The following is a 13,153-nucleotide window of genomic DNA, read 5'->3' as shown; positions in this document are numbered from 1 at the left end:
GTATCCTTTGGATCAGAATTTCTTTCATCAGTTGTTTTATGCATCACAGACCTGGGAAGGGAATCCAAAAAGAGACTAGCTTGTTATGTAATTTATACCAGGGAGAATTAATTGGCATTTTGTGGGCATTGTGTTGGTCCAACCATTGACAAAGATCCAGCAGAAAAGTATAAATTGATATAGCCAAAGTCTGTCATAGGAAGGTCAGTGCTGGAAGTGCTAAGCTCTTTCATTGTGTGAACCCCATGTTAATATAGAAGTGACCTCATGGATATTTTGCCCCTCCTTTTCATGATCATGCAGACCTGCTTCCCCCTGATTTATGATCTAAGCCACCTTCTCCGTTCACGATTGAATAACATCTCTGCAGTGCCAACAGCAATTGCTTACAGGGAAAAGTACAATAATGCAACAAACTTCGATGTATTTTTAATTTCCTTTAATATATGTTTAGCATCTGATAACAAGGGGGGAAAGCTGGCACTATGCGTTTAGCCAGTTCTCAACAGAAACGTAGTCTAGAAATCTGGTATCAAAGAATGGATCTTGTAGGACCCCGGGAGCAGATGTAATATAAAATCTCACTTCTGGGGGTCAGCATGTGTGTATATATTAACCCAGCAAAATGTCTTTTAATAGATTTGAATGGATAAGATACAGCACCAAAAATAAAAATGATCTTTTTTAGAGGCAACGCCACCTGCTTTGCATATGGGCAGACTGGTGCTGGCAAGACTTACACTATGATCGGCACTCACCAGAACCCTGGACTCTATGCGCTGGCTGCTAAAGACATCTTTAGACAACTGGAGGCATCCCAGCCAAGGAGAGATCTCCTTGTGTGGATCAGTTTTTATGAGATCTACTGTGGACAGCTTTATGACCTGCTAAATGGAAGGAAAAGGTATTTAAGTAAAAGACATATTCCTGCAAAACGTGGCCAGTGAATGACTTTGTTACTGATGTTTGCAGTTAAATTGAACAGAATTAAGAGTTCCAGTAAATAGCGTTGATTTAAATGGGGCTGTTTCTGGGCTAAGGTGCTACTCGGGGTAAGTAAGGATGGCAGCATCTGGCTCTATACATTGTAACATTCAGAAAGACCCTTGCGCAGTGGTGCAAGTCTGAGATACAAGCTTTGTATTGCACCGTCTGCCAGGCTCCATCCCCTCAATTAGTTCAGGACTAATGGCAATCAGTAGCATGGGGCAAGTTCTATTGTTTTTTTTTCCTTTTCTTCAGCAAAGATACTTAAGATCGAATTTAAAGCCTATGTGGAAAAGAAACAATTGGCTAGAGCAGGGAAGCTGAAAATAAGCACAGTGTGCTATTGCTGGAGGTGTCAGAGAGGAAAAAATCCACTGTCATATATTTCCATAATGCTATGCCTGAGTCTTCTCTCGACCCAGGGTAGCACAACGAAACCCAAGTGATCTTTGTTTCACTAATGTGGCTGTTGACTAATATTTTACCTGAGAGACCTAGACATTTCAGTAGGCATTTTGATTATTGTGAAGCAGAAGTATCAAGATGCTAAACTGCAGTGGCAAAACCTGGGAGAACTGAAAGAACTTGACTTTTCCTCACATAAAAAACACCCTGGTCTAAAATATCTGAAAACTCAAGAGGGGATAATGCTCAGTTAAAGTCATGACAATATAAGTCTTCAACTGTGGTCTGGAAAGAGCGTGATCTTGCACCTGAAACCTGGTAGGGTGTTTGAGGGGGGTGTGCCTTGAGCATGCCACAGTGCTTAGCAAATTACCTGCCTTGTCTTTGTGAAAGAGAGCAGCTCATTGCCAGGCAATCATCTGTGTCTGTAACTTGCCATTTGCTGCTGAGTGAGAGCCCCTTAAGAGATCCCATTTCTTGGGTGCAAGCTAACCAGTTGATATAACCTGCTACTGCACCATCACATTTACTTCTCTAACTCATAAAAGAATCACTCATATAGCCTGTGATTTTGCAGCTGTGCAACTCTTCTGTAAAAGCCACAGAATTATGGGCATAAGCTTTCACTAAAAGGAGTTCAAATAACCTTGAAATCAGAGGGTGTGATTTTTTTCACTGAGCCTGGAGACAGTGTGAAACAAAGGCTGTAGGAAAGGCGTGAGCTCTGACATCTAAGATGGCAATGTCGGTGTCACCAGTATTGTGTCACTGCTGATCATATTAGCAGAAATATCCAGCTAATTTACATTGCCAGTGGCCTTTTAACAATGAAATGTTAGAAGTGTTTTGTATAAATGAAATGGCTATGCACTGCTGGCAGTAAGTTAAAGGCAGCAGACACTGTACTGTGATTTGTGGCCTTGAAATTCATTCTTTGCAGCACTTCTCTGTATAACTGATACGTACAGGTGTTCCTCACTATTTTATAAGGATTTCTTTAAAACACTCCAATTCTGCTAACTGGTGTTGTTTCTCCTGCAGACTCTTTGCAAGAGAAGATAGCAAGCATGTGGTGCAAATAGTCGGATTGCGTGAGGTTCAAGTGGATACTGTAGATCTCCTTTTAGAGGTAATTTGACTTTGTCAGTGCATAGCTTATCTTCTAAAACCTCTGATGCACTAAATAAGTTAGCGGGGCAGGATGACTGTTGCTACGGTGTGCAGGCGCTGTTGTAGAAGCACACGGGCACGTTCCCTTACAGGGCTCTATGGCAGCAGTAGAACGACTTTGAACCACTTGGCAGCCACAGAAGAGCACTGGGGGGACACTTTCAGGAGTGCCTTTAATTAATGCATCCAAGTTCCTCTAAAGCAAGTTACAGTGACCTACCTCACATGTTGACTCAGAGCTAGTGCTACAGTGCTCAGACCTCAGATGGGATCTTTGCCATGAGGCTGAGTGCCGTAACTATCCGGAAATGACAGTGTCTCAGCAGAACAAACCCTGAAATCTTAGAACACAAAATGTGACTCCTTCCACTTTAATAGAGGAGATTTAGCTATTTTTCCCCCCCAAGAAACCATAAACCTCACAAAATAGTTCCAAAAGGGAAATGTAAGTGCACTCAATAGACTGATCTGCATCTGAAACAATCCTATAGGCAGAACATGGCACATCAGGTGAAGGAAACAACATGTGAGAAATGGTGGAGAGAGGGGGACTCAGTCACACCAAGCAGATGCTGCAGTTGCTTCATTTATTTTATACTTGTCTTGATGGGTCTGTTTTCCTCCTATGTGGACTTCTCTGGCTCCAACAGACTCTTTCCTTTCACCTCTTCCTTCTCTTTTCTGGATAAATTGGGACGGGGTTTGGCGTAAATTTGTAAATAAACACGGTGAGCTAGAGATAATAAAATACTTCGGCTGCTGAGCAGAAGCAGAATGGAAATGCTGCCTGGACTAACCGTGCTGAGTTGCAGCTGTTTTTTAAAGCTAGCTGTGTATCTTTTGACAACAGCTGACACTTGGCACAAAAAGGCTGCGGCCTCACTCTCCCACTCGGCTCAGTAAGACAAGGACAGCCTCGTTTTCTGCTCTGTTCTGTACTGAGCGAGTTGGTGCTAAGTCCATCTGCCATCCAGCTTGTTCTCTGCATCATTTAAACTTTGTCTCAGTGAGGAACCAAAGATTTTGTGCACCTGATATTGTAGCTGGACTTTTTAATATTGGCACAGTACTGCTCATTTCCATTCCGCTTGACAGTCGCTGCCTTCTGGGCTTTTATCCCCCATTAACTCTGAGCTTCAGGAGATGCCGGTGACGTTTCTGCAAATTAGGGCACAAACCTGCTGAAAGGCTGATTAATACATTCCTCTGCATTATCACACCCTGCACACAGAAGAGTTATTACATGGTTTTGTTCTCACAGGTATCTTGGCAAAACAATTCATTGCATATTGTCCAAAGGCTCCTTTGAATACAGAAAAGTCTCCAGCCTGATTTAATGCTCTTGAATAGCACAGTACCATACGTATTGGATGAGTCTTCAATGCTGTCCTCATGATTATTCAATATTTATTGATATTGACCTCAGATCAGAAACTCTTCACATTAGCTCTAGTTTAACAAATGCTCAGGAGCTACAGCAGTCAGCTAGCTTGCTGGTTCAGAGTTGACTGATCACTGAGAGGCATAAATACAGCCTATTTGTGACTAAAGATGCTCTTCATTTTGCTACATTGGCAGTAAGATTAAAATACTAAAAATGGTGCTTTTAATTTGGCCTGAACACCTTGCTACACGCCTTCTTGTTGGAATTACTGTGGCAATTTCATAGGTTGTTAAAGGCTCAGGACAGAGAATAATACAAAATTGTAGACCCAAAGGTCTTTTTATCCTTCTGCTACACCTGCCCTTCCCTTTCCCTGTTATCTTGGTAGTTAACTCTGAGCATAATTGATCACTTTAGCCTTGCTGCTTGCTTTGGCATTGTTCCTCTTGCTCCCAGTTACAGAGATGGATGAGTGGATTAGCACTTTTTGTCACACCATATAATATGTCTCTTTAGAAAGAACCCTTCAGTGATGTGAGAACATGAATTTTTTAAAAAATCACATTGTCCACAGTCTTCAGGGTTACCCCTATGCCTCACTTTGTGCTTTTCCACCATGCATTTATTCCACTTGATTATAAGCTAGTCATTTTGCAGATAGGAGGGGATGTGCAATGTGCTGATAATTCCTGTTCTTGATGTTCTCACTTTACAAACCCTTTGATGTCATCCCTAGGGAATAGCAGTCCCATAGGATCCTAGCTAAATATGGCATATAAAAAATCTGCATGTATTGAATGTACAATTTAATTGGCTTTTGTCCTCTTTATTTTCCAGGTGATTTTGAAGGGTGGGAAGGAGCGCAGTACTGGGGCTACTGGCGTCAACTCAGATTCTTCCCGTTCACACGCTATCATCCAGATTCAAGTTAAAGATGCAGCTAAGAGAACATTTGGGAGGTGAGGTTGGAAGCAGAATTATCCAATATGACAGAGACATTTCAACCTAGCTTGTTATTTTTAATTAAATCTTGCACATCTGTAGTGGCAGAGTGGTCTTCAGGGGGCAGTGCTGAAATCGGAGAAGTTGCTTGATTATCTCCAAATCTGACAAGCTGAGCATGATAGTTGTTCTTGTTGAACTTGTTGGTTGGATTAAGTTGGGACCCAGTTTTAGTGGCCTCTTCAAGTGGGGCTGAAGAAGGTAGCTGTCAAGATGAACATAAGGGTCACAATTTGTTCCAGAAATAGGCAAGCACAAGCCAGGGAGCATCAGTATTACAGACATCAGTGCTAGCCTGTGCATACCCTGTAGCAAGTACTGTGCATCGGTATGGACCAAATGCAGTCACACTCAACTTGTTGACATCCAGTTGAACTCTGCAATGTAGTACATCATTGAACCCCTCAAGTTGGCCCCAACACCTTGGCCGCCTGTGTTGTCGCACATTACTCCTCCGTCCATTGGCTGCAAGGCAACAATTCTATGGGAAGTCCAGCGAATTAAGGAAAACAACCATCTCCCCATCCACCAGGACCATAACAATGATCCTCACCATCACTTAATTGCACAAGCCCTTCTGGATCCACGTGTTTAAGCTTCAACAATTTGACTTCAACCCTGATAAGCCAAATGGAGTTCACAGGAAGTCCCAAAAAAACATCTTGTGATAGACCCAATGCACATTGTCCCTGGCTTTGATCTCCCATGACACTCATGGACAACTCTAAACCGTATCTGTACAAACCATGGGAGATGCAAATACTTGATGTACAAATGGAAAATTAAAAACTCTCCAGTGTGCAACTATGGTCACCCAGAATAGATCTTGGAACATATAATGACTCAATGCCTGATCTATGAATATGAAAGTGGTATCACAGTGATATACTCTGCTGCTCCTGATGCAGTTGTCTGGCTCAGTCACTTAAATGTAAAATTATAATTGCTGTTCTGTATTTACATCAGCCATACGAAAGAAGAAGAGGCCCCTGATGAATGGGAAGTGGTTGCTGCTGTAAACAGGCTGCAAGAAAATATGGTCTGCTTTTTTTTTCCAAGTATCCAGCAGCACTAAACACATTCCAAACAAATAAGATGCGCCTACTTTCCCCAAAGATTTTTTTCCTACAAATGACAAGTCAGAGCAACAAATGGGAAGAGTGCAAAAGGTCAGAAAACTCTTGCAGGTGTAGCACACATGGCATGGATTTTGTCATTGAATAGGAGGTAAAGCTAAATAAGGAGAGAGGGTTGTGACAGGAAAAGTGGATAGACTGTCATAGGAAAAGCAGCAGGGAAAGGGAGAAATGAACACATCAGTTAAACAACTTGTAGCCAGAGAGAAAAGACTGGGAAAACAGGAGGACTAGCAGAAATCTCGAAGAATGGAAGAGCAGAAACACTGGCTCTGAAACCACTTGATGATGCCATCAAGTGAAGTATTATTTGCTTCACTGTAGCTGAGTTCTTGAGCTACACTGCAGTTCCGTACAATGAGGACAGGTGCATTGGAATGAAACATCTATCTTAATTAGAAGATTTAAAAAGTCATTCTTTTCCAAGTGATCCATGTTTGCTCAGAAGTGACTAGCGCTGCAGTCATCTAGAGGTATGAATGTACTACACTTTGATCCATTAAGCCATGACGCATTCTCATCATCAGTAATTAGACGTCCTGTTATGAGCATCTGTTCCAGTGCCAGAATGCTCTGTGCTTGTCCAGTAGCTGCTGGTATCTTGTTACTGTGATGCCTCTGAGATGCTTGCAGTAGGCATTTCATCCTGTTTTATGGCAGTGATGTCTTGCCATTCTTCTGCCGTTGCTGCTGGCCAGTTAAAAAATGCATCTATGTTTTTCTAGGATCTCGTTCATTGACTTGGCCGGCAGCGAGAGGGCAGCTGATGCCAGAGACTCAGACCGACAAACAAAAATGGAAGGAGCAGAAATAAACCAAAGTCTTTTAGCTGTAAGTTTTTAACATTTATGGCAAAACTTTTTTTTGTAATTATTACCATATATTTTCACATACAACATGATCCAAAATAAAGCATGCATTTTTGTTTTTGAAAGGTAGAATGAAGAAAAAAGGGTTTTTCCTTAAAAACCACTGGGTTGAAGGGGTGGGGAGGGGAAAGAAAAAGTGTCCCAAGCCAACAGCTAAGGAGCACATGCAGCTTTACTTCCCGATTCCTCTGACAGAGTCTTAAGCAGCAGAAACTGCTGTTACCACATGTCCTCAATTATAATGCACACCCCAGTTTCCAGCAACTGGGTTTGGAGGCAAGTTGCATGTTATATCTGAGAAAACACAGTATTTTTAGCTTGTTTTTTAGGCTGAGTAGGAGAAAAGCAGAGTAATCTGTAGACAGATTCTAGTAGAAAACCATAGTACTAAGAGCTGACAATTAAATTGCCTTCCAGCCACGTTAAATTAATGAGGAAAAGAATTTAATGGGATGAAAAAACATTATTTTTAAATACATGCTCATAACCAGGTAAACATACAGAAAATGTTCAGTATTGTGTAGTAAGTTCATATTCCATTTGATACTTTTTTTTATCATGGGCTATTTGCATGAAATTGGGATGTTTTGCTTTAAAAAATGTGTTTGCTCCTGATGCTTATTTTCCTACTTTAACTTGGGCTTTTCTGATATCACAAAGGAAAGATGTGTAAGTAGAACCCTAGGATTTAGCAGTTCAGGTGGGGGTAGAAAAAGGAGCAGGAGTGGATGAATGCTTCAAAATAAGTATCTTTACACTGAGATACACATAGCAATGAAGTGATGGACGAGATGGAGGAAAATACAGACATTGCCATACCAAATCGCACTGAATTTTCTCTGGATTTGGAAGCCGTGCAGAAAGGACCCACTGCTTTGCTTCAGATTAACAGAGCCCATTGACAACTGAAGTTTTTTCCAGACAGGGAAATGTGTGTGTATTCTGCACAGACTTTCCAAGGGAACTCTGTCAGTGTGTTGTAGGAGTGAAACAGCTTTCTCCACTTTGAAAGCAATGCAAACCACCTTGCAAAAGATTGTGCGTGCACTGAGGGTTTGCACAGAGTTAGTGCAGAGTAGCTCGTGCGCCCAAAACTGACGCCTGGGATTACTGCACACATCAGTGTTTTAACAAGCCCCAAGTACATTCTAGTCTGGTGATTAACTCAGGGGATGTTTGAAATCTAAGATAGCCTCCATCGGCAACCTCACTGTGCAACCTTAGCAATCATAATTTTTTTGTCCCAGTGCACCTACCTGCACTGGAGGCTGCCTCTCTCTTTTTCAGAGTTGAGAGGCTTAATGCTGGTTTGTAAACTCTGAAAGACACGTTAGAATTGCAGAATACGTGCTGTCATTATGGCAATGGCCTGAGCACTAGTTGTGTGCACGTAAGTGTAGTCTAGCATCCAGTAACAATACTTGGACCAACCTCCGAGAGTTTACTACGCTACTGATAAAAAACATTAAAACTGAAGTGAATGGCACAGAAGTCAGGCAAGGCTTCAGCCAGCATTCCTAAAACCACTCTATCCTCATTTAGCTGAATAAACAGCAAACTGTATTTTGCACTTCACACCAATTGTTCGGTAGACCTTATTGTAATGCACAAACACAGCGTCTTTATTTTATTACCTCATAGCAAAATTATGGCTCTGAAAACCAGAAATGGTTCAAGTCATCCCTGACTGTCTTTAAGAGTCTAAATGGATTTCCATCATACTTTCCAGAAAAAAACTTTCTTCAGGGCTGCAAATGAATAGGAAACTCATCATGGCAAAAGGAAAGGCCATGGAGACATTTATAGGCACCTTACAATAGGCATTTAGAGAGACGGGCAGCCTGCCTGTGTATCCCCTACCAGCTCTTGCAGCTTTACAATCACATTTTTTCAAAATATTTTTCTTTCCCTTCTTGCTGTGTGAACAGGCTCTAGAAATGAGGGGAAATGTACTAAACCTGGCAAAAGGAAAAATAATTAAATACTTTATGCATTCGACAGCTATTTGGATGCAAAATCAGAGAGCTTTTCCCTTTAACCATCCCTGCCAGCAGGGATTGCAGAAACCTGCTGCTGAACCCACCCAATTTTAGGGATTTTCTTTTTTTATCCCCAAGAGAAAAAAGGACAACAGACTTTTTAATGGTAAGGCAATTAGCTAGTGAAACAACATACTTTGTAAATGGGTTCTTAGTGAATTGGCATTTTGCAGTCAAAGTGAGACATCTTTCCAAAATATACCTTGTAGCTCAACAAGAGATGATGGGATTGCTGAAGTCGTTGGATGAGTTTCTCACCTATGTTGCCATGACTGGTTACGACTGCAGTATAGTCACTGCCGTGACTGCAGTACATTTAGACATATCTGAACTAGCTCTAAACTAGCTTCTTTAGGTAATGCTTGAAGTGTACCAAAGCAGCATAGATCTCAACCCAGGTAGCAAAGCCCCCCCAGAAGCTGGGTGGTTAGTCCTCACCGAGCTCCATACTGCCCTGGCCATGCTGTTAGCCGTATCTGAGTTGGCTTAAGGGCTCACACGGACCGCTTGTGTACATCAATACAGGAGACTTTTACACTGGCTTAAACAAGGAGCAGACAGACCATATAAATGCCTATCCCAGCATAACTCTCAGGGTAGAATTATCCTAGGAAAATCTGGGGTAAAACTACATCTGTGTACATTGCAGTGATGTAGGTGTTGTGTGTGTGCTTCCATCCTGCAGCAGCTGTTTGCTCTGAGGTGAACTCTTATCACCTAGAAGGCAAAGCGCTGTAATACTGCCTACTGGTAGCAGCTGGCTCAGATGAACTGCTTGGCTATGTTCTCTGAAGCCCATTTATTTCATACTGATATACAAAACCAGTGTTGGATTGGCACAACAGTGTCATCTGTCCAGGACCTAAAGCTAGCTTGGGTATGTCTGTGCAGGCTTCAGGTAATCACAGTGGTCCATGGTGGTTTAGTCAGGGATGATCCTACACAGAGCAGAGGGCTGAAAGGAGCCTCATAAGCCCTCTGGACTAGGTGGCCTCATGTGGTCCCTTCCAGCCCTATTTTCCTACGACCCTATGAAAAATCTGTGAATTGTGACGTTTGATAGGGATTTCACTATGCCTCTTGCATTTTTACATGGAAGATTTTAGGAGCTACAGTTATGGGCAGTAGTCTAAAACCCTAGCATAAATAGGCAGTCTCTCGCTAAAGTCCTCTTGAGGGTATTTTCTAACAGTATTTAGAAAAACCAAAATCAGAAAACAGTGTGATTTTTAAACTGGACACTGTCCCATGCAGTGTGGAAATCTCAAGTTAGTGTCAGTATTACAGGGCTGTAATCTGCCTAATGATATCTACTCTCCATGTAGTTGCTCTAATAATGGCTTGCGTCAATGGGCACACAGTCCATTTCCCCCGGTTGTAGAAAGCATTAAAGTCTGCTCTAGAGCATGACACTCTTCTGTTTGTGCTGGTAAAGGCACATGACAAAGACATGCACTTTTTAATGTCTGAAATTGTCAGCCTTTTAATAGACAAGCAGTAAATCAGGAGGGAAATGTTTCTCCAGGATTATATGCTGTTCTTCCCAAGAATGATTAACAAGAAATAGATAATGGGTATATTTTCAGGAAAGCAGAGTTGCATTTAGCTGTTCATGTCTCATTAATCTTAATGGAAGGTCTGTGGTTACGTCCCCACCCACTGTGCTGAAATAGTAGCCCCGCTGCTTCGCTTGTGGCATTTCTGTGTATGCCGTTAATCTGTCAAATGGACTTTTGGCACAATGGGCTGGTAAAATGCTCACTCAGACTAACTGACTTGAAAATGGCAATTATAGATGAACAGCTGTGGCTCATCCATGGATTTTGGAGCCAGTAGCTTTCCATGCTCTTAAGAATGAGGAAGCATGGGCCACTGATGTCTTTTGGGGATGCACAGATGGTATGGGCTTCAGGGCCAGCACTATTCACCATTCCATTCACTTGTATGTTTATTTGTTTCCTTAAAGTCCTGATTCATTGAGTGCTGAGTTTAGTGCTTCACATCAAAGAAGAGACTTACTTTTCTCTTACTTTATCTTTCCCATTTGTTTCTTCCACTGTGGCATCTGGTCATAATCTAGATTATAAAATGGGCATGAGCTGTCATCCATGCACATCTGCATAGTCCGTGATGTAACAGATGTGTGATCCTTGGTTGGTGCCCCTTCAGGCTGGCCCACTAGAAATAATACTATTGTTTTTCTTTAAAAAGCAATGATCAACCTTTCAGTGCAGAAGGACTTTAAAGCCAGGAGCTAACGTGAACATTTAACACTGCCAGCAGCAATGCTGCTCTAGAAATACTTACCTTGAGAAAGTCTTATCACCTTTGGATTGCCTGAAGACCTGCAGGGTAGCTTTTTCCATCTGCAGTTTGGGTCCCTGGCCACTTTGAAGCAGCCCCAGGTGTTTGTGTTCTGTGCACACAGACATGGATGACCTGATAGTAAAACGAGAGCATATATACGTGCCAGGGTTCTTCCTGCTTGCAGCTGGGGACTGTCAGAAATGTTCATTCTATTTTAGGGGTGATTCACGAATACTGGTGGGTGGGTGGAGAACTGTTCCGACTGACTGGTGGTTCCTCTCGAGCGGGGAGTGAAAATGGTGGCAGAGGGCAGGAGGGTTTCATTCACACAGCTTGCAGTGTTGTGCACTTTCTGTGATTGTCTCATGCTAAGCAGCTGTCCACTTGTGTAGCAACTGCCAGATCATATTCTCCTTCTGTGCTCATTTTTCTTTCTCTGTTGCAGCTGAAGGAGTGCATTCGGGCTCTGGATCAGGAACATGCTCATACCCCTTTCAGGCAAAGCAAATTAACTCAGGTAAACCAAAGCCAAGGCAGTAGTGGGTACTACCCCTAAGAAGAGCTGAAATAGAAGTAGTAAAGTAGAATAATCCTGACTTCAGTGACTTAATATTGATAACCCTTTGGGGAAGGGCGCATGCTTTCCAAGCATGCATTTAAGTGGTAGTCTGAGGAAAGGCCAGTTTTCATGGTACTAATGCCAGCCGGAAACAAATGTGGATGTGATCACTCTGTAGGAAATGTTATGGTCAGAGTTGACTAGATCTCAGAATAAACTGCTCTTATTCCTGTGTAAGCTCCTGTGACGAGCTGTGTGGACCAGCCATCCTCAGCAGTTCCCATTGCGGCCATCCACTTAAGACTCTTGTCTGTTGATTACCTTCCCATTGTCTCACAATGATCTTGCCCCTGGCATGCAGTAGCCATCGTGCACATTTTGATTAACAGTGCTTTACTGTAAGGACAGGTCTCTTCTGAGCACACACTGCCCAATACGTGCCAAAGCCCTGATATTAGGCAATGCAGGTGGTTAGCACAGCGTATACTGCATGCCAAGAAAAGCACCTGAGACAGAGTTGGAGAGCAGTTCTGAGCATGTGCTAAGGGCTACATTCAACCAACTCCACTGCCTAATTTCCATCTGAATGGGACAGTCTTCTCAGCAGTACTCCTGGGCTCACTACAGTGATGTTAAAAGGTCCCCTAAGATTTAAACAGTTTGGCTTGAGAGTTTCGAAGAAATACGCTAGTTACTAAGAAGGTGCATTTTTCCTTTTCCTGCAAGGTACTGAAGGATTCTTTCATTGGGAACTCCAAGACATGTATGATAGCCAGCGTGTCACCTAGCCACATAGCAACAGAACATACCTTGAACACACTGCGGTATGCTGACAGGTGAGTAACTTGGATTATGTTTCCCAATTTGAGCACCCTAAAGGAATAACAGATGATACATGTGTGTAATGAAATGATTTTTGTTGGTTGCTAGTGCTAGTCAATGCCACAGGGTCTAAGAGCAAGAAATGCAGTTAACACATAACAAATAACATTCTTGTCTGCTGCACTGCTGTATGCTGGGTCACTTAATTCTCCAGGTCTCTTACATGATTCTTTCTGATGACACACAATTTAGATCTCAACAGTGATCTGAAACCACTGTTGCAGTGATTAAAATCTCATTGTATTTTTCATAAACCATAGAATCATAGAATCACAGAAGTCGGGTCAGAGGGACCTTGTAGATCTTCAAGTCCGACACCCTGCCTGGGCGGGAGAAAAGACTGGACTCAAATGAGTCCAGCCAGGTAGTCATCAAGCCTCTTCTTAAAGATCCCCAGGGTAGGAGCCAGCACC

General features: G+C 42.4%; 1 protein-coding gene across 1 annotated transcript in view; it reads left to right on the top strand.

The window, feature by feature from the left end:
• Positions 1-13,153, top strand: part of KIF24 (kinesin family member 24) — a 38,425-nt gene that overhangs the window by 16,089 nt on the left and 9,183 nt on the right. Inside the window, exons 5-10 of the mRNA XM_019531858.1 lie at positions 689-904; positions 2,434-2,521; positions 4,784-4,905; positions 6,810-6,915; positions 11,745-11,816; positions 12,585-12,694. Of these exons, the coding sequence (XP_019387403.1) occupies positions 689-904; positions 2,434-2,521; positions 4,784-4,905; positions 6,810-6,915; positions 11,745-11,816; positions 12,585-12,694 (714 nt within the window). The remainder of the gene's footprint in view (positions 1-688; positions 905-2,433; positions 2,522-4,783; positions 4,906-6,809; positions 6,916-11,744; positions 11,817-12,584; positions 12,695-13,153) is intronic.

Source organism: Crocodylus porosus, unplaced genomic scaffold, assembly GCF_001723895.1.
Source record: "Crocodylus porosus isolate Cpor-Errol unplaced genomic scaffold, CroPor_comp1, whole genome shotgun sequence".
NCBI lineage: Eukaryota > Metazoa > Chordata > Crocodylia > Crocodylidae > Crocodylus > Crocodylus porosus.
This window is presented reverse-complemented; position numbering and strand designations above follow the sequence as displayed.